The sequence below is a fragment of the Chroicocephalus ridibundus genome, chromosome Z, assembly GCF_963924245.1.
Source record: "Chroicocephalus ridibundus chromosome Z, bChrRid1.1, whole genome shotgun sequence".
Lineage (NCBI taxonomy): Eukaryota > Metazoa > Chordata > Aves > Charadriiformes > Laridae > Chroicocephalus > Chroicocephalus ridibundus.
Genome location: NC_086316.1, coordinates 67,696,961 through 67,723,564, shown reverse-complemented (window position 1 = coordinate 67,723,564; position 26,604 = coordinate 67,696,961). Strand labels below are relative to the sequence as shown.

General features: G+C 39.5%; 1 protein-coding gene across 3 annotated transcripts in view; it reads right to left on the bottom strand.

Moving 5' to 3' along the window:
* ARL15 (ADP ribosylation factor like GTPase 15) overlaps positions 1–26,604 on the bottom strand; it is a 230,905-nt gene that overhangs the window by 134,703 nt on the left and 69,598 nt on the right. For all 3 annotated transcript variants that reach the window (XM_063320223.1, XM_063320221.1, XM_063320222.1), the window contains 2 exons: positions 11,145–11,289; positions 8,306–8,365 (listed from right to left, as the gene is read on the bottom strand). In XM_063320223.1, the coding sequence (XP_063176293.1) occupies positions 8,306–8,365; positions 11,145–11,289 (205 nt within the window). The remainder of the gene's footprint in view (positions 1–8,305; positions 8,366–11,144; positions 11,290–26,604) is intronic.

Genomic DNA, 26,604 nt, shown 5'->3' with positions numbered 1-26,604 from the left:
CTACTGAGATAAAATCAGAAACTTAACAGGTACCCAAAGTGTCCTATCAAAAAATAGTAACACAGAAGATAAGCATTTAGGTTTGCCAGCCTAATATCATGTGTTTCTCTAACAGCTTTGCAGGCACATGGCTACTTCTTCAACCACTTTATGCCTAAACTAAGATTTCAAAAAGAGAAAAAGAAAGAGAAGTCACTCAGGTAAAGATCTCCAACATATCAGAAAAATGTAACAACAATTTACATCAGACCTATGGAATGTGCTATGCGAAAGGTTCGCTAAAATGTGACATTCAGTGTAGTATTTTTCTCAGGCGCAGGCAAGAGCCACGACTCATGCCTAGGCATATTATTTCTTTCCCTCAGCAATGAACCCACGGGACTGGGTTGAGTCCTGTGATGTGACTAAAACATACCATTTACAAATAAACTGGGGGGAGGGGGGAAAGGGGACGACACCACGCTACAACACAATCACACTACTTATCAGAAAAGAAAAGACAGTATTCAGTCACACATAGGTTTGAATTACTTTCTGAAAGGAAAAAAAAATACCCTCTCCTTCCAGAGAAACGACACGGTGCTCTAATCAAAACCCCTCATCATTCAGCATTACTATAGGGCAAGTTTATTCAACTAACTGTTCAAAGTTTTCATTTGTAACTTTGAAATATCAAATAAATAAATCCTTTTTATTATCTGCCAAGGGTATACTGTGTTCATATTAATTAACTTCGTTTATGATTTGTATTAGTGTCAACAGTACCCTCTCAAATGCCCCTTGGAAGCTGGGGGGTAGGAGAGTTGGAGCGTTAAGTGTATTTTAATACACATCCAGAATAGGTTGCACAATCACGTGCTTCTGTAAATATTACACAAAATACAGAACTGTAAATCTTGCTTTCAGCTATGAATACTTCTGTGTACATCTTCATTCACAGCAGTTTGAGGCTACCTTAAATTCCCTCCTTTTCAGTATTCAGGAGAACAGAACATAGCATTACAGAAAAAATTCACCAAGAGCAATTTAAAGGAGTCAAATTCATTAGTCGTCAAACTTGCAGCAAGTCTCCATCAAGAGCAGAATGAATGTCACAGAGCCCTTGCTTCAAGATAGTCTAGTCAGCACATGAAAGCTCTTGTTCACCTCAAAATACATTACAGCTCCAGAGAAGTTTCTCAAACAGAGGGAGGAACTTTTTTTCTTCCCACCAAACCCAGTTAACCTGGGGCCATGAAAGAATGCAGTCTGCAACCAGTTTTTCTACCACTTCAAATATAACATCCACTCACCTGAAATGAAGACACCTACCTGTTTTGAAGGGTCTATAGTTGATTAAAAAATTATACAGATAATTCCTCTACTGATATTAAACAGACCATTTCTAATGAGCAAAACGGTGAAATGATGACAAGGACTATGTCAACTGTGGCACAAAATCTTTCTGCATGATACAGAAGTTTCCCACAGGTGTAATGTCAGTCACCATTCAATGGCTACTTTTGCTAATGCTTATCACTAAGCGGCAATACAGACGCTAAACCAAAACGTTCCTCAAGGTTCAAAAATCTCAGGACTTTTGCTTCTGAGGTTTTAAGACCAACTGATCACAGCCTGCTTTCTCTAGCCTTTCTCCTGCAATCATGCACGAAGCATGGCAGCAGGGAATTGGCAGGTTTTTTTCCTGAAAGAGGTAGACTTGGAGATTGCTAGATCAGCTACAATCACTGCAGCAATTCAACAACAATCTGAACAAGCAGGATAAAAGAAAACAACCAAAAAATGTTGCAGAAGAGATTTTCTGCCTTTATATTCAACATGTAAAAAAAATCAGAAATACATGTAAGTTTATTGTGCGTATTTTTATTTACCTTATCAAACTTAAGTTTATGGAAACCATCTCTGTCATATCTTGTCTGCCTTCCAACATTCCCCAGTGAGATTAATCTGGAAGTCAAGCCTTCAGTATTTTCCCTATTAGCTAATTTAGGTGCCGCCTCCAACTTCGAATCTCCACCTACTTTGATATTTAAAACTATTAGAACAACATTTAGGCTGCAAGCACTTGGAAGTTTTAAAAACACTTGCCCACAGAAAGTCAGTTTGATCTACTTAGGTGTGTGTACTTTACTACCATATGAATATAAAATACACAATTTGAAACAAAAAAATCTCTTATTCTAGTCAGGAACATAAAGTTCTTTTAAAAGGTTCATTAAAAAATCTTATGGATTATTTCAAAAGGAAGATACGAAAATATGTGTGCTGCAATATGCTCAAACATTTAGTTAGCTTGAAGTCTGAAGCTTTAATAGTTTGCAGCAGGTGGCACACCACGCTAAACTGGACTGCATGTATGACAGCTATTCTCAAAATCACACCTGATTGTTTTGGGTGTCTTTTAAGTTTTTTTTTTAATTATTTTTTAAAGGCACAAACACTCACTAAGTCCTCCAGGGCTCTAAAAGAATGTCTAGCAACAACAAAAATCATCTGCCAGTTTCCTCTCTACCTATTACCCCATCTCTGCCCTTCTTCCACCTCTGCTGGAGGACTCAGCAACAGCCAGGATCTCAGACCCAGCTGCCCAGCTCTGATGATTGCTGCCAGCACCTAGCAAGGTTCAGATTTACCCTCCTCTGAGCTGCAGTCAGTCCTTTGGTAACACTGCAGGCAATCTCAAATAAAGCTCAAAACGCATCTTTGTCTATGGCACTTAAGAATAGCAGGCATATACAGAAAGCAGCATGTCTACCACAGGGATGTATTTCTGTCTGTCTAGCCCTTCTGCTGACTGGCTCACAAAAGTTTGAATCTGCTTTAGCCTCTGAACGGATTGAGGCCTCTTCTGTCTAGATTCAAAATCAAATACTTTTTTTTGTTGTTTGCAGGGGAGTTCATAAAACGCAGGTATCATTTCTGATGCTAAACTAGGCTGCTATACTCAAACCTTTAATTCAGCCTGAAGAAAATGGAGTTGCAAGTCCAAGAGGAGAGGAGGCTTTTTAGCAAACCAAAGGTTCTGCTTTTCTCTCCACAAAATACCTCGTCAACAAAAACAACCAGCCACCTGCCCCACAAATAAATGTAACTAGGAAATCTGGTCTTTTGCTTATCATATTGTATGTAGCTTTGATAGGCCTTGCTTGCATGGCTTCTACTTGTTTTGAATAAGACAGGCAGTGTAAAAGGCTAATTGTAGAAGAAGAACAGTATTTCCAAAGAACAGTGGAAAGATCGTTAATGGTGAATCTTTATCAGAGCTTCCTCAGGAGTCATGTTAATGAAATCCATAAGCAGGTGTAAATAACCTCTCTTATCTATGAAATGAGGAAACTATGTGACACAGCCTGGGCTTAGGCACCATTTGAACAGCAGGCTGAGTATTATTGATAGCAAACAGATCTAACTTTAATGCTTTCAGAAGCTCAATGTCTCTGTGCGACCCACAGCTTGGACAGCTCATCAGAGTCATCTAAAAATTTCGTCTGCTAAGACGTTCTGTAAACTGTTAGACGCAGCTATGTCACAGACAGCACTGCATGCACTCCACAGCCAGATTTTGTAGAGGTGTCAACTGCCTTTTAGTCAAATACAGTACAGGCATCTTACTGCTTTGTGTTAGTAGGTCCCTGTGAAGATGACTTAGGCTGGCATTTGCTTGTGGGATCGGCTTTCTGATGACTAATTACATGAAATTTTAGCTGCTCTGCCAGGCTATGCTGCCAGAAGGGTGTTCAGCACTCCCTTCTACCTCCACAGAGCAAAGGAGGAGAGCAGTTTCCCATAACTATTCAAATTTTAAATCATAATTACTAACTCAACATTATTTTCTCCCTCCTCCCTCATTTCTTTACAAGGCAGAAACCACCTGAACAACTTTTGCCATCTTCTTCAGGGGTTTGTATTTTACATTCAACTTGGAGTGCATGACAATGTGACTCCCACTCCTACTCTTCTTCTGGTCTTTACTTCCAAATTAAGGCAAAATACGCGTCCTTTGTTTAACCAATCATATTGAAAATTATTTGTTCTCAAGCTCTCACCTAGACATTTAATTTAGCTGGCCTATGAGTGTGAATTTATGACGTCAGTCATGAAGCTTAAGAAGGAACAGCAGTGGGGAGGATAGTTCTCATATCTCAACTGGAGAATCGAGCAACCCTGATATTAAGCATTCCACTCTTGCTCTTGCTAACACATTTTGTCTTAAATGAAGTTTCAAAGATGACTTCACAACATGTTGATCCTTTATGTTTGTGAAAAAGGCCTTTGGGTGGATTACAGAAATGTAACACAAACATATGACAATATATTTTAGTACCTAAACCAGAATGTTATTAAATCCTATAACATGTTGTTAGTATTTTAAAACTTCGTAAGAAGTAAAGAGCTGTTCACATCCAGAATCATTCTTTTAAACTTGACCAGGCTCACTATTTGGCATACCACCAGTAGCTTCTAAACCAGCATTTACAAGATAGCAAACTAAATTATAAAACAGACTTATTCTGAAAAAATAACTGTAAATTATCAGCTGACCTCCAGAACGGACCTACAATGTTGATTTAAGCTGGAATGAGTATCTACGTCACAACAGACACCACGACTTCGCATTCTGTTAGACAGCACCAGAGCAGCAAATGACTGAATAGACACACTGAGTAAATGGTGGTTTCAGGCACTGTGCCTCCAGGCTGGAATTTGTTGGAAACAAAGAAAAAGCTTCCTATTGCCTTTGAACTTTCATTATCTGTCTTGCGAATAAACCTCAGTGTTCAGAATCCCAAACTTCTTTCAGCGAAAAATTGTTAGAACCTTCTGAACAATAACTGTTAACACAGAATCACAGAATGGTTTGGGTTGGAAGGGACCTTAAAGATCATCCAGCTCCAACCCGCCTGCCATGGGCAGGGACACCTCCCACTAGACCAGGTTGCTTAAAGCCCCATCCAACCTGGCCTTGAACACTTCCAGGGATGGGGCATCCACAATTCTCTGGGCAACCTGTTCCAGTGCCTCACCACCCTCACAGTAAAGAATTTCTTCCTAATATCCAATCTAAATCTACCCTCTTTCAGTTTGAAACCGTTACCCCTCATCCTATCAATACACTCCCTGATCAAGAGTCCCTCCCCATCTCTCCTGTAGGCTTCCTTTAGGTACTGGAAGGCTGCTGTAAGGTCTCCCCAGAGCCTTCTCTTCTCCAGGCTGAACAACCCCAACTCTCTCAGCCTGTCCTCACAGCAGAGGTGCTCCAGCCCTCTGATCATTTTTGTAGCCCTCCGCTGGACACATTCCAACAGGTCCATGTCCAACAGATCCATGTCCTTCTTGTTCTGAGGGCTTCAGAGCTGGACACATTACTCCAGGTGGGGTCTCACCAGAGCAGAGTAGAGGGGCAGAATCACCACCCTCCACCTGCTGCCCACAGTTCTTTTGATGCAGCCCAGGATGCGGTTGGCCTTCTGGGCTGCTAGTGCACATTGCCTGCTCATGTCGAGTTTCTCGTCCACCAGCACCCCCAAGTCCTTCTCCTCAGGGCTGCTCTCAAGCCATTCTCCACCCAGCCTGCATATCAAAATACAAACTTAGAGAATGGGCAGTTCAATTTCGTCAGTAAATAAAGCAAGACCTTTTCAAGTAATTCAAGCAGGCCTATGATTGATTCGAAATCTACATATATATACTTCCTTATTCAGGATCAAATTCAATGTTTTTAAACAAAATGTTTAACATTTATAAAATTAGGTAAAAAAACCTTCTTTTCTGGTAGGAAGGCAGCCTGCTTTAGGAAACAAACATAATAAAAAAAATATAAATAGGATTTTTATTTTAAAATATTCTAGTATCATGTTCTTCAAAGAAAAAATTCTGCAAAAAGAGCACAGCAAACTTGGCTCTATGTCCCTAATCCTAAAGGATGATGAAGAGACAATCAGACCAGGAAGAGACAAAAGAGAAGAGACTGTTTTCTATACACTTTGCCTGAAAATTTACAATCTGTACAGAAATGAAGAAAGAAAACCTGGCTTCAGAAGGGAACCAGGATAGTAAAAAATAGCACCATCTTTGACCTCGAGGAAGGGTACTGCTTCAACCGAACAAAAAGGATACTATGCAGTCAGCATCTGTTTCACATAACTGCTTGGCTGCTGTATACAAGAACCTCAAACACTAGGACTTTTGCACTAAGTTTTTCTAATATCTGCTGTTAATACGCTGCTGTACGAAGACATATGAAGCCTTCAGTTACCTAAATCCAAAAGACAATTTTAAATCAGAGTATCAAAAATTAAAGCAGTCTAGAACTTCATCCTTTGAATAACATGCAACAGCGGACAGTGATTGTTAAAAATAGATGCCTTTCCACCTTCCTCCAAGTTTCCAAGATCAAATGTCCGGACAAGACCTCCATACTACAGTGAAGAGAACTTAGATAACAATACCGTAACACAACTGAAGGCAAAAAAACATGAATAAGAACAAAAATAGGGGCTTCTCTTCAACACCAGAAGAAGAAATTCCAAAATAAAATTTGGCAGTGATTAAATATGTAAGATGTTTTTCTTCATTTTCATACAACACCAAGAGAGAAACCATGCATACTCCAGAAAGCTCAGGCTTTACCTTCAACAAAAGGAACACATCTCTCAATTAGAAGATTAAAGGCTGACCCTCAGCTTTTGGAAGAAAAACTTTTGGAAGCTTGCCTAACCTCCCTTATGTAGGTAATGAAAAGCTACCAGAATTAGTGTTTTTCTCCAATATCTCATAGAAAAAAACAGACCATTCCTAAGTACACACGTGTAAACACACATAGTTAAAGGGAACAAAATGAAAAAGTGGAGTAAAAAAATTCTGACAATTCTTCTGTCTTTGGGAAGAGATAAATGAGTGAAAAAAACATATCAAATATTCTGTATTACTTCAGAACATCCTGTCATGAGACATCAAAGCACTCCACTGAGATAAGGTTTCTCATAACACACATACTTGCATAAAATAAAAGTTGTATGATCAGAAAAGGTTATGGAAGAGACTTTAACAAGGATCTGCTATAGAATACTCAGATTCAATTCTCGATGCAAAAACTGCACTTACCTGTACAAATTATGTATTTCATAGAGATTAGGCAGCAGAATGTATAAACTGGGCTGCAAATGATTCACCCTATTTCCAAAAAAATCCCCAAAGTGACCTAAGTGCACATTATGAAGATAACACACTCAAGCAGAACAAACACTATCCCTGTGGAGTGGTCCCTTTATCGAAGCAAACTTCTGCTTCTTTTACAGGATACATGCTCAAACAAGAACATGTATATTTAAATCCATGGAACGATGGTAGTATACAGGAAATGCTATCCTTTTAATATGTGCTTATCTCAAAGCCTTCTTGAAACAGTTTCAGATAAGACAACCATCATGAAACTTGATTTGATCTCATGAAACTTCCTTCAAGTTAACTTCTACCGCAGAGCATTTAAAAGAGGTTTCAACCTTGCTGAAAACCTAATGAACATTCTCAAGATTCATTCTACTGTGTTTACATAGATAATGAAGAAGATCTACAAAGATTCTAGAACATAAAGAAGATCTACATATTTTTTTTTGATTAGAAGAACGCTAGATGAAATTACACTCCACAAGAACTCTCATTAGGAGAGTGTCTTCTTCCTTTTAACAGAGCTACCTCTTGATCACTTAAGACTCAGGGTCAGAACTGGGCGGCCAAATTGCTTACCTGTATACAGATAACCAAAAAAACACAAACACAGAACAACCATCCCTCCACAACCCAACAAATCCAACAAGACACTAGATCTCAAAGAATATAATTCATTGGAAGTTGGCTGCCTTTGTAATACTTTCAGCAATGCAGCAAATATATTGGTTTTGCCAAATGTCTGCCTAACTATTGACAAATAGTTACCTGAGCCTCATAAGTTACCTGAGTGCTCATAAGTAAAAGCTTATACGTTCAATAAACACAGGGAACACACATCCTTGAGCTGCAATGTGAGCTGTACTACAATTACAGTCCAATTTGTATTTCTGTATAACTTATCCACTGAAATCCAAGAAATTACATTAAGGTGACACGCCACGCCTTCCACTCCTCCTGCTTTTTACTTTTTCTTTGTAGTCTGCATTTGTACCATTTTTCTCAACTTATCTGTTGTGATAAAACACAGATTTTGAATTCCAGCCACACTGATTTACCATTTTTAAATTTGAAACAGTTTTGTATGGTAAGATTTAGACACTTAATGTTTTTATAATCAAGTGAATAAACGCTATACCTCCAAGTTCTTTTACGTTCAAGATGGCATTCTGGAACGGAACAGCTTTTATACTGAAGCCTAAGAACAGAAATAGAGAGTATTAGTAAGTTATTTGTTAAAGTCGGCATTTGAAATCAATTGCATACATTCAGAAAAGACTACTTTTTTCATCAAGAACCAGGATTTTCCATGTGAAATTCTATTTCAATATGATGTTTATGATGTTTTTAAATATCAGGGGAGGGGGGATGAAATTTGCAATGATACTATTAAATACTTGGCACATATAATGTTCAGCACAAATCTTCCACCCAGCACATCTACCATTTGGGAAGGAGTTAGTTCAGAATACAACTTTATAAAGCCATATTTTAATGCATCTGGAAGTTTAATGCATCTAAAGTTTAGGTTTCAAACTACTAGTAATATGAAGTGATCCTTCTGCAATTTTTCGGAGAAGTGAAAGACAATATGTAATTCAAATCATTGTTTTTTTACATTTAAACTTCACAGGTTTAGGTTACACATAGAGTATTAATCCTGTCTACAAATGTTATTAATAGAAAGATCCTTTTACAGACCTAAGTGGTATGTATTAAAATGGTTTCAAGCACACTAGAAGCATCTATGACTCCTCTGTTAGCCTGCTACACGCTTAAAACTAAAAAACTTTTTTTAAAGTGTGATGTTTTCCCTTAATTGAAAATTCAGATAGCTGAGAGAAAGGAAATGTGAAAAGCTCCCAGCAATCCATCAGTATACTATATACTAAATTTTGCGTGTTTATTGCATCCATACATATAATATTTTTTCTTTATATAGGAAAAATTATGTCTGCTCTTTCAGCATAGATGTCCAGATAGACATTAATTTCCATCTAGCACAAGCAGTTTCAACATGATTACATACCTGTGAACTGAGTAAAGAAGTTTTGAAAAAATGTGTTTCACTACAAGTTTGTTAGCTATCATTTAACAGAACAAGATATTTTTTCTCTCAGATCAGACCAATAAGATACTCCAGTACTCCAACCATGGCCAGTGCTAGATGCAGTAGAGGAAAGTGCAAGAAAATCTGAAGGGAATAATTATGAAATATTTTTGTTGTTGTTGTTGTCATAAATCCTAAACTCTTCTTAGAAAGGAGGAAAAACTGGAATGGACACGAGTCGTGTTGATGAGAAAAGCAAAAATACAGGTTATAGTTTGAAAACTGAGTGGAGAAGTTGTCACATTGTATTTTTGGATTCTCAAAAATATTTTCTGATATAGCACAGATATGGTGCACATGGGTAGATTTATTATAAGCTGAATGTGCATAGATATAATAAGCCTAGATATGCATAATTTTGGTTTAGATACTGCCTAGTTTTCTCCAGAGTCCATTTTCATTCCTCAAGTTGCCTGCCTAAATAATGGTATTTTCTTGGAACTATCTATAAATATGTAACAAATATAATTTTAAAATTAATCATATTTTCATTATTTCCTTTGATAGATCTATACTGCTGTTTACATTGCTGTTACTATTTTTTTCAGGGTCTAAAGTGTAAAAGTATAATTTGCACTAACTGCAGGTGAACCCCTAAAGATAAAGCTTAGGAGAGGGGGTGGGGAAAGAAAAAAAAAGGTCTGAACTACTGTACAATTTCCTTCTAACCTTTTGAGTTATTATGCATTGACACTTTCTCCACACCATGAAGTGTCAGATCTCTTTAACACTCCAAATAACACCACTATGAAGGCAATTGTTTAACTATTCATTGCAGAAAAAAAACCAGTATTTTCTTGCACCTGTTTCACTTTGCTTACTTACAGTTATATTAAATAACCTTATGTTCTTGCAATTTAAACAATGATACACTGAAAACTAGTTAGGGTTGCTAAGGGACAATCATAAAATTCAAGCCCATGAACCATAGATACAACATAAAGCCATGTAACTATAAACACAAGTTATTTGCAGAACACTCACTATCTCTTCTCTTAGCAAACCAACCTTGGTAAATCGCTGCAGCCACAGAACCAGATTTCTTCCATCTCAATGACCTAATCTGTCCTCTTTCTGAACTTTGTAGACAGGTATTCCTTCTTCTCACTCCACGTTTATTTTTGGGTTTTGTGGTGCTGTTTTGTTTTTGGGAGTTTTGCAGGTCTTTTTAATCAAAATACTCTTTTCAGTATTAGTCATTCTGGTTCATCTATATCAGCCTGCATATTCAAATTTTTTGGACTTAAGATACCTTCTGGCTGTGGCTGTTGTGTCTGTTTTTATGTATCTTCTCAATGACACTGAAACTTTTTGTAAATTGATTCTCTGATCTCAATCTGTCCCTACTACATAAACAAGGTTCTTTGCTGATCTAAAAAGAAAGGATCATCACCAGACTACATTTATTTTTTTGGATGGTAGCATATACCACACAGCAGTATGGACCAAGCATGAGAAGAAACAAATCTCAAGTTTCAGAGCATCACTGTCCCACTCTATTTTATAGCACATTCTCCTCTTTTCTGTCCATATAACAAGACTGTTTAAAAAACAGAAGTAAAAAGATAAGAAAGAAACCTTTTAATGTGTGTTTACACTGCTACTGTATGTTTCCAATGGTTCTACTTCATTCCACCACAATGTATGTTTTGACTTTCAACACATTCCAAATTGTATGTTTTCATGGATATCCCCCAATGCGTGACCAAATGCTGAAAGAGTAAGCAGTGGTAGCTTCAAGGCAATCCATTAGATACTTTCAAAAACAAGATAACTAAGCTGAAGTTCTCTACCACCTTTACTATATGTTTCAAAGTTACCTTTGGGCAACATTACAGCACACCACAGAATAAAGGCAGTATCCTACCTGTGGTTGACACTATATTCTCTGGGCTTTCACTGCAAAGCTGTGACAGGAGACTTGTCTTGCCAGAACCAGTGAGGCCTATGCAAACCAAGTCATATTCAGGTCGTGGTGGTGGTGGTCCCTTGCAGCAAAGTGCTCTGAAACACTGTCAGGGGAAGGAAAAACAAACAAAACAAAACCAAAACGAACAGTTAATTTTTTAATTTTTTTTTTTGCAAATGTATATTTGATGAGGTTCTAAAAATCAAGTTTATAAATTTAAAGGCATTGGAGGGAAGCAAATTATTATTCCAACTATTGACAAAAATCAACAATTAATATACTGAGACCACCTCAACTGAAATCTGGAACAGCTTTATAAGAAAACATCAAAATGCCTGTTAACTTTTCACCTAAACCTCATAGAGCTGGACTGAGGAAAGTGAAATCCATTTCCTCAATAGCATGAACAGCGTACATACACCAACACAGGCATGGCTTCTACTCTACTCTACACTTCAGTATGCATGAGTATGCTTCCTGTACTGATTTCACGCAACACCTGGTGTGAACATCAGAGCAGCACCTGAGCAGCTGCTGGCCAGGCCTCTACCTGTTGTCACATGAAAGATTCAGACAACTTTGCTCCTTCCTGGAGCTTGCTTTGTCATGTGTATTACCTTACAATATTAGCTGTTAAAGAGTACAGCCTGTAAAGAAGTAAGTTCTACTAAGTGTAGCTCTAGTCACAAATATGCAGATCTCTCACTTTTCCTGGAGAAGTATAAATTAATCACAATATAAAGAACAAAAAAATCTCTTGCACAAAGCCTACGTAAGAGTTTTGCTCCGTTTTTTAAACAGTATTGCCAAAATAGGCCAAGCTCATGCAAAAGTTCCTTTAGGCCCTTAGTAAGGTTCATCATCAGAACTTTATTTATATGTAATACGGAAAATTTTTATACCATTCTGGGAAAGCTACAAAGTTTATATTTAAGTATGAGGTATAATTACCCGCTAATGTCCCAGACAGACCTCCATCACCCCAATATATATAAATACCTTTTTCCCAAATATGCCACCTTCCCATCAGAGAAATAAATCTGCTATAAAAAGGAAGGGAAAACGTGTTCGTGCAATCGCTTCCCTCTCACTCATTCTGTTTTTACATAGTGCCAGCTCTTTTTTTCCATCTTAACCACAAGCCAGTCACCCCATTGGGTAAAGAAATCCAGCCTTTACAACCTTAACCTAGTTCATCTACACAGCTACCCAGGATCTCTCATTAAGGACTACTGGAGGAGCAGACAAACTGAACAGATATCAGTAAGGCACCGTTGCAACTAGCGAGGTCTGGCTCTGCGAGCAAGTCATCCAAAGAGAATGTGATTATAAAAAGACAGCTCACTGAATGCAGAACTTTTACTTGATTCACTCTGTATATATGGTAAGTTATTGTACATGCTGTCGAAACAGTCATCATTGGTTTAAAGAAGCATTAAGTTCACAGAAAGTTACGAAATTTCTTCAACTCCTTTTAAAAATGTGACAGGAAACATTTTAGGAGTAAAAACATTTACAGTAGTAGTTAAGCTGAACAAAGGCAACAGATTTTAAAAATAAAAGTTTTGCCTCTATTAAAATATTGACTCAAAAATCATCTTTTTCAAGGTTTGCCCTTATATGTGTGTCTATAGCTAAACAGTAAATGTGCCTTCTAGCTTTATTCATGGACATCAGCTTATACTTATCTCAGATTCTACAAAGCCACAGCAAATATTCTACTCTGCTACTTAAGTGAGAAAGGCCAATTGAGTTCATTGCACAACATAAGCTCCTTCAAACAGTTTCCACTTAATGGGTATCAGGCTGAAGGCCACACAAAATTCTTCGAAGCTCACCAGAGCTCCTGAGGCTGTGAGTCTGACCCTTTGCAGCCAGCGTTTAAAAAGAATTCAATTTGTCCCCATCAGCACAGCACCTTTGTGACAATTTCTTGATGTCATATTCAAAACCATAAAGGAATAGATGAGCTGATGAAAGTCTGTGCTTCTTTCTGTCCAGACACCGTGCCAGTTCTTATGCAACCAAACACAACTTTTGTGTCCCTGATGACATGTAATAATCTGCAGTTCTGACAAAGATAATTATTGCTCTTTGTAGAACTCATATGGAGGCTCTGTGGGTGACAGAGGGGTTCCACAGGCTCATTTTGTGAAGTTCAGTATCTCTTTAGTGCAGATACCTTAAGTCTAGCTAAGTCTGGAAAATCTTTACGTGCTGCTGATTAAACACATAATCAAAAATTCAGGTCCAACTGCATGTCCAAAACAGCACACATACACCTACCACCCACTTACTCATCCTTCACTAGTAAGCACAGTCAGGCATGAAAGTTCCTGAGACACAGCAGACAAAGAACCCCAGAAGACAGGGAAATGGCTCCCTCCAGACCACTCTCATATTTTATTTGATATGATTCCCTTACCTTTGTTATGCTTATGACTTTTTCCCTCTGCAAACCTAACTTCCTTCAGTAGATATTTTTGTTTGGTTGGAATGAAGACAGGTTTCAAATATTCTAGCTTCAAAAAGCTGCTGAGTATAGCGCTTACCCCTGGCTGACGTGAGAAATCATAGAGCACATTTTAGGGGATACTTGTAATAACGTGTTTAAATTTAATAAAATTGTTTCATAATCCTTACTCCAGCTCAATGAACATCTCTTCCATTGGAAATATCACTATACAAACAGTCCGATCACTGCCTGCCTGTTCTCTCAGCAGCTTAAAGTTACTTGGCCCCTAACAAACTCAGGGCTGTTTAACCATCCATTATAGAGACTAAACTTCTGTTGTCACTACTTTGGCAGCTGCATTTAGTAGCTGCACAAGATCTGTGGAGAGTAGAAATTTCAGAGGTCACTGACCATGCAAATAACATTATATCCTATATTCTGCATTTGATTATGGACAGGAAATGCACCCTGAAATACGTTATACAGCATGGACTAGAGCTACACCATTATTTAAGATATCATCACGTATTACAGTGCAGTCTGAAATACACCAAACTGCAAGAAATGTGTATTAGTAACTAAAGAAGCCATTCCTGAAATCCAAAACACAAATGTACCAGAACAATTGAGAGTTACTCAATTCACAACTAGCACTCAGTCCTTTCCAAAACCAGCGTACTTTCCACTCCATTTGGACAACCTAAAGGGCATAAGAGAAATTTAATTAACAGCCTGACTGGTCTTGAAACAGTTGTCAGATATGGACCTCGAAGTCACTTTCATCAATTCCCACACCTGATTTGCTCAATGAGTGACTGTCCCATAAAAGACTGCCTTTTAGGCATTATAAAACAAATTCTGAACCCAAATGAGGCCACTCAGAGGGAGTGGTGGAGAGGACAGAAAGAAAACATTTGACTACCACAAATATAGGATCAAGCAGAGCAGCTGGCATAGTCATTGAAAAGTTGTTCGGCATATGGGCGTGTATTTCAGACCACTGCTAGCAATAAAAAAAGAACAACATTTTTTGGAGCCCTTTCCTCCTATCGGCGTAAGTCCTTACTTTAAAAGGAGAAACGTGTCAAACAAAGTCAGTTTTCATGATTTTTGAGAACAACACACTCAAAACTCTTTACAGACATTGAATGAGGAGAAGAAAAGCTGGCTAATATTCAAGGATCACGTCCTCCAAGCTCAGGAGTGATGCATCCCAACAAACAGGAAGTCAGGCAAAAATGCCATGAGGCCTACATGGATGAACAAGTTGCTCCTGGACAAACTCAAAACACAAAAGAAAGACTACAGAGGGTGGAAGCAAGGACAGGTAGCCTGGGAAGAATACAGAGAAATTATCCAGGCAGCCAGGGATCAGGTTAGGAAAGCTAAAGCCCTGATAGAATGAAATCTGACCAGTGACGTCAAGGGCAACAAAAAAAAAGCCTCTACAGGTACGTCAGTGATAAAAGAAGACTAGGGAATACGTACGCCCTCTCCACAAGAAAAAAGGAGACCTGGTCAGCCAGGATATGGAGAAGGCTAAGGTGCTCAATGACTTTTTTGCCTCAGTCTTCACCAGCAAGGGCTCTAGCCAAACCGCCCAAGAAGCCAAAGGCAGGGACTGAGAAAATGAAGAACCACCCACTGTAGAAGACGAGGTTTGAGACCTGAAGGTACACAGATCCATGGGACCTCATGAGACACATCCGCAGGTCCTGAGGGAACTGATGGATCAAGTTGCTAAGCCACTACCCATCACTTTTGAGAAGTTGTGGCACTCCAGTGAAGTTCCTGCTGACCGGAAAAGGGGAAACATAACCCCCACTTTTAAAAAAGGGAAAAAAGGAAGACCCAGGAAACTACAGACCAGTCAGTCTCATCTCTGTGCCCACCAAGATCATGGAGCAGATCCTCCTGGAAGCCAGCAGGTCAAGGGACGTGAGTCTGCACCTCTACTCTGCTCTGGTGAGACCCCACCTGGAGTAATGTGTCCAGCTCTGAAGCCCTCAGAACAAGAAGGACATGGACTTGTTGGAATATGTCCAGTGGAGGGCTACAAAAATGATCAGAGGGCTGGAGCACCTCTGCTGTGAGGACAGGCTGAGAGAGTTGGGGTTGTTCAGCCTGGAGAAGAGAAGGCTCTGGGGAGACCTTACAGCAGCCTTCCAGTACCTAAAGGAAGCCTACAGGAGAGATGGGGAGGGACTCTTGATCAGGGAGTGTATTGATAGGATGAGGGGTAACGGTTTCAAACTGAAAGAGGGGAGATTTAGATTAGATATTAGGAAGAAATTCTTTACTGTGAGGGTGGTGAGGCACTGGAACAGGTTGCCCAGAGAATTGTGGATGCCCCATCCCTGGAAGTGTTCAAGGCCAGGTTGGATGGGGCTTTAAGCAACCTGGTCTAGTGGGAGGTGTCCCTGCCCATGGCAGGCGGGTTGGAAGTGGATGGTCTTTAACGTCCCTTCCAACCCAAACCATTCTGAGAGGCAGGCAGGTAGAGTTGAGAGTTAATTTATTAATTTATTTTTTTTTAAATGAACAATATCTTTTAAGGTACCGAAAATAAAGTAATGTGGTATCTTGAAAAAAAATGTATGTATTTGGCCAGTTTTGGAAAAAAGCATGTATTTATCCAGGAAACAGGGAGTAATTATATGCTGCAGCCTGCAGAAAACTATGCAATATTCAGCATCACTGTTACTTTCATTTTACTTGTATGTGTGCATTCATGCTGTATGGGCATGTATCATCACACACAAGAGCTAAGGGAAGAAGTTAGCCAGTTCCTACTCCTGCTTAGGGATTTCTATCCCAACCAGATGATTTTAGGTGGATCAGTATTTGAGCTGACAGTCCTAGACAGTGTCCCTTTAAAGCTCTACAGAATTTTTTTCTGGGAAAAGCATTGAATATTGTGTCCGTAGCAGGGGTGGACAAACATTTCTGATATATATGCCACCCAGAGATCACAGATGGAAGCTCTGGGCAGCAATCGTCTCTGAATTACTACTCTCTCCAACACATTACACTGCCTCCAGCCATTGAGTCTGTCTTTGCCTATTCATTGTACTTCTCGTTTCACTCTCCTTTTTGGGGTGAAATACTCCATTATTTCTGCTTTGTTCTGGACCCATCTCCTGTCTGTTTCTTTTGTTGCCACTATTTAATAGGGACAAACAGAAGCAAGGGATTTCATGCTTAGTTGATTAAACACACACACTCTCATGCAAAAATACCCAAAGTTAGTGCAACATTAATGCTAACAAACGAAGTATTCAGAGCTCTTGAAATCCAGAACGAAGGCTGAAAGCTCAACCATAGCTCTGCTCCCTTCCCCGTCTTGCTTATACTTATGGGTATGGTCTCCCTTTACATTTTATTTTTCAATTAAGGTATCTTTGAACAAACAGACCTCTAGTACCAGTACACACTTATATCCAGAGGACTGGTTAATCATCTGAAGCTGTTGATGAAAATACAAGGAGATTATTAAAAAAAGTCAAATTTACACTTAGCAGGCTCCATAGCTCTGATGTTGTATGAGATCACAGAAGCACAAAGAAATCCCAAACCTTGAAGAGGTAATGTGAAAGGTGGGGGAAAAAAACAAGGTAGACAGTTGTAATACTAACAATAGGAAACAATTGGGGACAGCAGCAGAATAACTGAATGCAAATAATTAAATACTCAAGGCACCTGAATGACATTACACACAACTAGGACAGAGGAGAAAAAAAAGAATAAATACACTAATTTTTAACTGTATGAATACTTTAATGCTAAATTAGTACAATAGGTGAACCTGCTCCGGCAGGGGGGTTGGACTAGATAATCTCCAGGGGTCCCTTCCAACCCCTATCATTCTGTGATTCTGTAAAAGAATCTATGCATTTGATAGTGTGAGCTAAAGCTGTAGCCTCTTCAGTTTCCGTACTGCTGCACAGGCACTACAAAAGAAGGGAGGAAGAGGTAAAAACTACCAATTTTAAGACACATAACTAGTGACACTGCTCTCATGTTTTCAAAACATCAGATTGATAAGCTTCACCTTCATCTATATGACAACAGTAATAAGGTAGTGAGGACAAATCCTAACAGATTGGTATTCATTTTGTGGCTACCAACAGAGACGAGTGAATACTCCCATAGCCACTGTCATCCTGAAGTGATGTTCAGCGCAGAGGAAAATACTAAAATCATGACCAGTCACCTTCTTTGTCAGTCCACAACCTCATTAAACAGTGACCCCTCAAGTCCTCCATCCCCAATACAGACTAAGAATGCAAACTCCAACAGAGGGACCCCAGTTCAAGGCCTGCTAACCTACTGCACCACTCCCCCCCACAGGACAAATCACCTTGTTAAACCTGGATAAATTTCATGAGTGTGGGATCAGCCCACTGGCTGAACCCAAAAGCACTCTTCCTCCATGTCTCCAGCACACCTACGTGTCTTCAACTTTAAATCAGCCTCTGCTGCAGGAAGACAGACAAGTATATGGCATTAAAGACAGGATAATGTAAAACAGGACAGAGGAAAATAAATTCTTAATGAATTGAGGCAGTTTTACAGAGCAGAGTCCTGGTGATGTCCTACCTTACAAAGATGTTACAGGACACTGTAATAGCAACATGTTGTTTGGAGCAGGAACCTCAAATGCTCCCTTCAGACTACTGAGAAAAGAAATACATTTGGATTTATTGGCTGAAATTATTCACCAGCCCATATCAAAAACTTCTCAGTATTTCAGAGGGGCCAGTTCTAGAGTCTCAAAAGGGTCAATCACACCTGAAGTGACTTTCAACACCCTTGTGTGGTCACCAGCTGAACTACAGAATCATAGAATAGTTTTGGTTGGAAGGGACCTTTAAAGGTCATCTTGTCTAACCTCCTCTGCAATAAGCAGGGATACCTTACACTAGATAGGTTGCTCAGAGCCCCGTCCAACCTGACCTTGAGTGTTTCCAGGCATGAGGCATCTATCACCTCCCTGGGCAACCTGTTTCAGTGTCTCACCACCCACAGCATAAAAAAATTTCTTCCTTATATCTAGTGTGAATCTACCTCCCTTTAGTTTAAAACCGTTATTCCTTGTACTGTTGCAACAGGCCCTGCTACAAAGCTTGTCCGCACCTCTCCTGTAGGCCCCCTTTAAGTATTGAATACCTGCAATAAGGTCTCCCTGGAGCCTTCTCTTCTTCAGGCTGAACAACCCCAACTCTCTCAGCCTGTCCTCACAGGAGAGGTGTTCTATCCCTCTGATCATCTTTGTGTCTCTTCTCTGGACACATTCCAACAGGCCCATGTCTTTCTTGTGCTCAGGGCTCCAGAGCTGGACACAGTACTCCAGGTACAGTAGAATCACCTCTCTCGATCTCCTGGCCATGCTTCTTTTGATGCAGCTCAGGATGCAGTTGGCCTTCTGGGCTGCAAGCACACATTGCTGGGTCATGTCCAGCTTTTCATTCACCAGTACCCCCAAGTCCTTCTCCGCAGGGCTACTCTCAAGCCCTTCATACCCCAGCCTGTATTTATACTGGGGCTTGCCCTGACCCAGGTGCAGTACCCTGCACTTGGCCTTGTTGAACCTCACGGGTCCACTTCTTCAGCCTATCCAGGTTCCTCTGGACGGCATCCTGTCCATCAGGTGGGTCAGCTGCACCATTCAGCTTGGTATCATCTGCAAACTTGCTTAGGGTGCACTCAATCACACTATGTCATTGATGAAGATACTGAACAGTATCGGTCCCAATATGGACCCCTGAGGGACAACACATCACCGTTCTCCATCTGGACATTGAGCTGTTGACCACTACACTCTGGATGCAATCATCCAACCAATTCCTCATCCACCAAACCACCCACCCATCAAATCCATATCTCTCCAATTTACAGAGAAGGATGTTGGGGGGGGCACTGTCAAAGGCCTTACAGAAGTCCAGATAGACGACAACTGTAGCTCTTCCCTTGTCCACTGATGTAGTCACTCCACCACAGAAGGCCAGGAGGTTGGTCAGGCAGGACTTGCCCTTGGTGAAGACATGCTGGCTGTCTCGGATCACCTCCCCGTCTTCCGTGTATCTTAGCATAGCTTCTAGGAGGTTCTGTTCCATGATATTCCTAGGCATATAGGTGAGACTTACAGGTCAGTATGTCCCAGGGTCCTCCCTTCTACCCTTTTTAAAAATGGGTGCGATGTTTCTCTTTTTCCGGTTACCGGAGACTTCACCTGACTGCCATGACTTTTCAAATACCATGGAGAGTGGCTTGGTGACTACATTAGCTAATTCCTTCAGGGCTCTGGGATGCACCTCATCAGGTCCCATAGACTTCCGTATGTTCAGGTTCCTCAGGTGCTCACAAACCTGATCTTCTCTTGCAGTGGGAGGGACTTTGCTCCCCCAGTCCCTGGCTTGCGGTCCATCCATTTGAGAGTTGTGGCAAGAGAGGTTGCCAGTGAAGACTGAGGCAAAAAAGTTGCTGAGTGCCTCAGCCTTCTCCTGACCCTTCTTATTATTTTTTGCGTCCCTTGCCAAGCTGAGCTCCAGCTGCACCTTGACCTTCCTGACCCATTCCTACACAACCAGGCAGCATCCCTATACCCTTCCCAGGACACCTGTCCCTGCTTCCACTGCCTGTGCATTTCCTTCTTGCCCTTTAGTTTGACCAGCAGGTCTCAACTCAGCCATGTCGGTTCTTGCCCTCCTTTCCTGATTTCTTACACGTGGGGATTGAGAGCTCTTGCACTCTATGGAAAGCATCCTTAAGGATTTGTCAGCTCTGCTCTGCTCCCTTGTCCCTGAAGGCAGTTTCCCAAGGGGTCCTAGCGACTAACTCCTTGAAGAGCTAGAAGTTCGCTTTCCTAAAACTCAGGGTCCTGACTTTACTCTTTGCCTATCCCATATCCGTCAGGACTGTGAACTCCACCAGTGCATGATCAACTACACTGAACAAGGCATAAGACAGAGTCTCAAGTACCAAAACCAGACAAATTACCGGTCCTATTCATTCTTCAACATATTTGAACATATTCTTCAACATCTTTCAACATCTTTCTCCACTACCAGAGGAGAAGGCCTGGAGGAAATAAGGTCAAGAAGAAAGAACTGGCTGACTTCTGACAAGCCAGATATGACACTGCTGTTCAAAGCATATCACTTCAAAAGAATTCATGGTCATGATGCATTCTTCCTTTGAGTGACAATAATACAATCACAGAGGGTTGAATCCTGTCCAAAATCCAGAAAAACTTTAGGATTTCTCAAGAAAGTAAAGTCTTCACTATCTCAAGGATAAAACAGTTTTCAACTCAGTTTTTGATGGTCAAGCTGCTGGCTGCCACATTGCACAAGGATGAAGGACATTATCTTTCTTTGTACAGCAATTGGCCAGAAGACAGGAGATTATTTGTTTTATCTGATATCAAAGAGAATGCTCTGGGGTGCAGGCTTCACCCAGAAGTTCAGGGCTTTAGGAACCACAAAAATGCAATAAATGCAGTCAAAAACATAACTTCCCTGGAAGAAGAGGTATGGCAACAGAAGTCCTTTCCCTAGTATCATCCAAAGCATATCAAAAAACCTCATGTCCAAAACGGAAAATTACCCTCTCTGTCCTTAATCTCTTGCACACTCCCTGTAAGTGAAAGAAGAGCAAAACCAAATTATGACTCTCCATTCACACTGTGCTTGAAGAAATTATGAAGAAAAACAATATCAAGTTCTGGATGTACTCAGATTTCAGTGCAGTAGTATGACTTAAATGCCTACACAAAATAAAATAGCACATGGCTATGATAAACCAATGCTGAGTCAGCAAAACAGTTAAAACATATGCACGGGTGCTACTCTGAACAGGAGAAGGCAATCACTCACTTCAATGCAGTGTCAAATAAAGATCCAAGGGGATTGTCAGATTTCTAGGTTTCATCAAGTGTAGAATTATTGCTCAAGTTGCTTCCTCTCTGACAGTTCGCTTTCTATTTGTTTTGCTGCACAAGAGCAACTTGTCTCTTTCAACCCATCAGTCCATTCACATTTAACAGCAAGAGACAAAGGCACAAACACAACCATGCTAAAAAAGCCCAAAGAATCATTGAAAATATGAAGAAAATAGGCTGCAGCAGCACCACTGAAATATGCAAAAGGATGTGGCACCTCCTGTCACTTTTAATTTCTAGTAACAATGAGATATAGAGATTTTTTTTTATTTTTTTTTTAATATCCACACCACCACCACCCCGCAAAAAAAAATCAAAACAAAACAAACCCCACCAATCTTAGAGCTTTCAGGCTTGTTAAAAGTTATCCCTTTACAGTTTCTGAGACAAATCATAAAAAGCTTTTCCATGATTCATGTGTGTTACAAGGTGGGTTACAGAAAACTTTCCTATTGTTCAGCATAGCATGAATAATTACTGTGTTCTATAAGCTCACATGGGACCACAAAACCAGAAAAAAAAGCATATAGACCACTTGGCGTTCTTTGATTTTTCTAATTAAAGTTGACATGTCATCTAAATGCAACAGCACACTTTGTTTCTTTCTTGTCCCTGAAAACTATTTGGCACACAAGACCCTGGGCATCCATACTCATGGCACACACAGAATTACTTCTGTAATATGAAAAAGAGGATTTATGGAAACAGTACAGTGGTATATCCAAACTCCGTGCCCAAATGGGTCAAAGAACTTCAAAGAAACAAAATTAGATAAATGCTTCAGGTGCAATGCAAGTCATCTTTTACCTTCATCTAGTGTATATCTGTTTGCACCTGAAATATACCCAGATGTACTCTAGATGAAGAGGAAGGTAAATGAAGACTTGCATTGCATTCCATACATTAAAACAGAAAAGAAAAAGAAAAGCTACTGTTGTAGTCCTACACTGAAAGTGCTAGGCAAATTCAAGTACCCTAGGTGAGTAAAACCCATCACCAAGTGTGAAGTGAGATTTCTGCAAGCTACAGTAGGATTTATATATAGCAAAAAGGGTTTCAAAAATTTTCAGTTAAAATAAATACAAACAAATTAATTTGAAACATAGTTGGAAAAAGCACAAGGAATGGCCAGGTGTGACAAAGAAAGGAGTGTGCCCTCATGCACTGATAGCCAGAAGATCTCAAGGGGGATTCAGGTGATACCAGTTAATACATCCCTGCAATAAGTAACAGGATCTGAATTCTTCCACGCACTGTATCAGTAGCATTGCAGAAGCAGATAAACTCCAGAGAATTTCTCCACCCAGCTTCAGCCCACGCTTTCAAAGTTGTTGGGCATTACAATTGTAACTAAAAGAAAATAGCTCCTGGGCTGCGTGCACGTCTGACTATCAAAAAGCAAAGGAACCTAGAGAAACTCCAAGTGTGTTCTGAGGAAAAAAGAAGAAATACGTAATATTTACTTAAGGCAATGTTTCCTCTGAGATTAAGCCCCAGGATATGTCTTGTTCTTTCTTATGAAAGATTTCAGAACTAACATTTACCATCAAATCTGAGAGAAAAGAGGAGAAATCTCCAAGGACAGCAGACCAGACTATTTTCTATAAAGTCTGGTCTTACTGAACATGTTCATCGCTGAGGTAGAACAGTAAGCACAAAGAGACTGTGGGTATCAGTCAAAGTAAAATACATACCAAAAAAAAAATAAAAAACAAACAGGATAGAAGAACCCCTTGACAAAGGAAAACCTTAAAACAGTTTTAGAATTATTTTGCAAAATACCATAGAGGGAAATTAAACAGGATTATGATAGTGTGATGGTACATTAAAAAGGAAAGTACAGTTTCAACCGTCACTTTTAAACCTACCAGCTCAGTGATCCTAGCTAATAATTCTCCCTTTGCTCATACAATACAAGAAACACACCATAGCAAATTTAGGCATTACCCACCCAAGCAGGTAGCAAAGCAATGAACATTTGGTTGCTCTAAAATTATCAGGAGGAAAGGGAAAGAAGCTACCAGTAGAGACTGATGCAAAAAAAGGTTACTAAAATAGAAACAGTCTATGCAGTTAACATTTAACTATAATGGCGAAAAGCACTACTAGTATACACACTGTCTAACAAGAAATAACGGGAGGATTTAGATAAAAGGAGGAGATGGACAGAAGAACAAGGATAGCTGGATTTTGCAGGCAGTGCAAGTCTTCTGGCCAAAGAATTCTTCTGCTTGGAACACTGAAGACTAGACTGCCTTTCAACACTACGAAATAGAGTAAGAATTACACTAGCACTGGCAGAGATGCAAACAGGAGATCTAACGGGTGTGCTCTATTACCAGTTCATGGTGTTATCAATCTCCAGCGTTGAACCTGAAGGATTATATAGTGTTCCAGGCTATGGGCATCTCTTACTCATTAGGCTCCCTATGAATGATTTTGCTCCTGCGTGCCCTTATCATTTTACTTTCCCAGTATGCTCTACTTACAAAAATAAGAACCTCTAAGAGCATATCTATTTTGACCAAAAGACCTAGGGAATAGGAAATATGTAGTAATATATACAGGAACTTCTCTTCCCCCCTTATACAGCACAAAAGTTTTACTTGGCTAGCACAGCACATTACTACTGTGGGACGAAACATAAGACCAACCCACACAAAAACATTAATCCAAAATACACAATTAGAGGAAGGCATACAAATCTCAAGTACCATTAAAATTCTTCAAATTTTAATGAATGAAAACCTCTTTGAATGTAAAACAGTTTTTGCCTCAATCAAATGAATTAGGTTTGAGAAACTTCAGCCATTGAAAACATCTCATGCTCCAACATAGGCTTTTATGTTTCTTCTCTCTCCACTTGCAAGTTTGGCTTTGTTTTTCTGGCTGTATATGTACATCTACCACCGAGTTTCTCAGCTGTCACCAATCTGGTGACTTTATTGGCTATTTTGTTTATCTAGCACTGTAAAATCAGAACTGTCAAAATTGTCACTGCTGAGCACACACGGATCAAGAATTACGCAGCCTTTAAACTGTCTGGAAGAGACACCCAACAGGTGCTCTGCTTCTAGTGCTTGAATATTTGGGGAACACAACTCAATTGGAGATGGGGATTCTCAGCTGACAGGGAAGGGAACAGATCAGACTGAGCAATGGGTCAACTGTGGATATGAGCTGTTTTCATATGCTTGCACTGTTAAAATAAAGTAAGCCAACAAAAACAAACAAACTAAATAGAACACAAAACCCCACACAACCACCACACTTATCTGTTGAAGAAAGAATTTTTTTAATAAATATTGACCAACACCTATTCATCTACTTGAGTTAGATGGGGGGAAAAAAAAAGAGAAAAAGTAAAGAATATTTTGTAGACACATTCTGGACATAGAGGTTAAGCTGCCTTTGAAAAGCCACAGCTGAATTTTAACTTTTTGGAGGGAATATGGGAGCTAGCAAAAACCGGCTTTACTTTTTGTGAAAACACAGATTATTGTAACTTTGCTCTTAAAACAGCCTGCCATACCGCTATGCCTACTCATGGCCTCTCTGCAGTGCAGGCAGCGCAAACCAACAAGTTTCTCCTGGTGAAACTACAACCACTCTTTATCAGTTAAGGGGCATGAAACACTTCAAACCACAGGAAGCTATCACCATGCCAGAACTTTATTTTTTTTTTTTTTGTGGGAAAGATCGGCTTTTAGTCTCAGAGCTGTTGAAAATGTTTTGAGGGGATGCACATTTTTCTCCTTTAAGTAGGTGCAGCATCCAGGTAGCTCTAGCAAACACACACTTTTAAAGTGAGTAAAAGCTCTCAGCCTGAAACCTTCCTGTGCCATTCCTTTCCCAATGCTACTGTTTTCACCAACCATGTTCTGGGTGTCTGTTTTTTCAGAAAATATTAATCAATAATTCCATAAAAATTCTCTTAAGTTAAAAAAGCAACAGGTTGTTACTTAAGAATATACCTTATGTTGATGCAATACGATCATAAATCCAAGCAGAAATAAACTCAACATGCAATTCTGATAACTGAGCACAGCTCTGGGGTGCTCAGTCCCTCACCTGCTTTATTGTACAGCTGTGAGAGTTTTAATACTTGTTCTAAGGAGGCTGCAGACACCTCAGGGAAGAACTGACTCACTGCTTGTTACTGGAACAAAAATCTTATCATTTATTCTAGATCAGCATAAATCTTGCCAAGCTGGGAAACTCCTCCTTTTGCTGGCTAGAGAGAAAATTTCACTGAGGACCAGAGAGAATTGCCATAATGATGAGAGTCTATCAGAGAAACATAAGCAATCTGGAGCTGGTGGCATAATTCAGAGTGAGTCAACAATAAAATCAGGCTTAAGAAATGGAAGGTAGCTGTCTTTTAGAGACAAAGACATATGATTTGTTGTAAAAGCAGAACATTGGCTTTAACTCAACCTTTTTGTTTAAAGTATTTTTAATTTTTTGCCTTCACTTCCCTAAGGACTGACAGATTATTAAAGAATTGTAATAAAGAACTGGAAGCTAGGATTTTGTAATATAAAGGTATGATAAGGAAACAACTTTAACAGTGAAACTCCAGTAACTGCCAATTACCTACAAATCATTAGATCAGTATTTTTGAAGCACAAGGAATGTATAGAGTATGAGAAGAGGTGCACACAGTTCTTCTCATGCCACAGAAATTTTTCACTGAAGAGGAAGCATTCAGAGCTCCAAAGTATTTTTCTAAAGCAATTTATAACAATGAAAAGATATAGTAAGGCACAGGATGTATCATATTATTTTACAGAAAGATTAAGGAATGCAGCACAGTTTATGTTATTGGGTAATAAAATTATGAAGTGTAGGATTTAAGAAGAAACTAACTGCACTAAACGGTGTCAAATAAAGACCACAGTAACTGAAAAAGCACCAGAGCACCTACTTCCCCAAGTAATAATAATATAGTTCTCTATATTTGAAGAAATGTGTAAATGATCATGTTTCCTCATCCTTGGAAGAAATTCTTAAGCTCATGT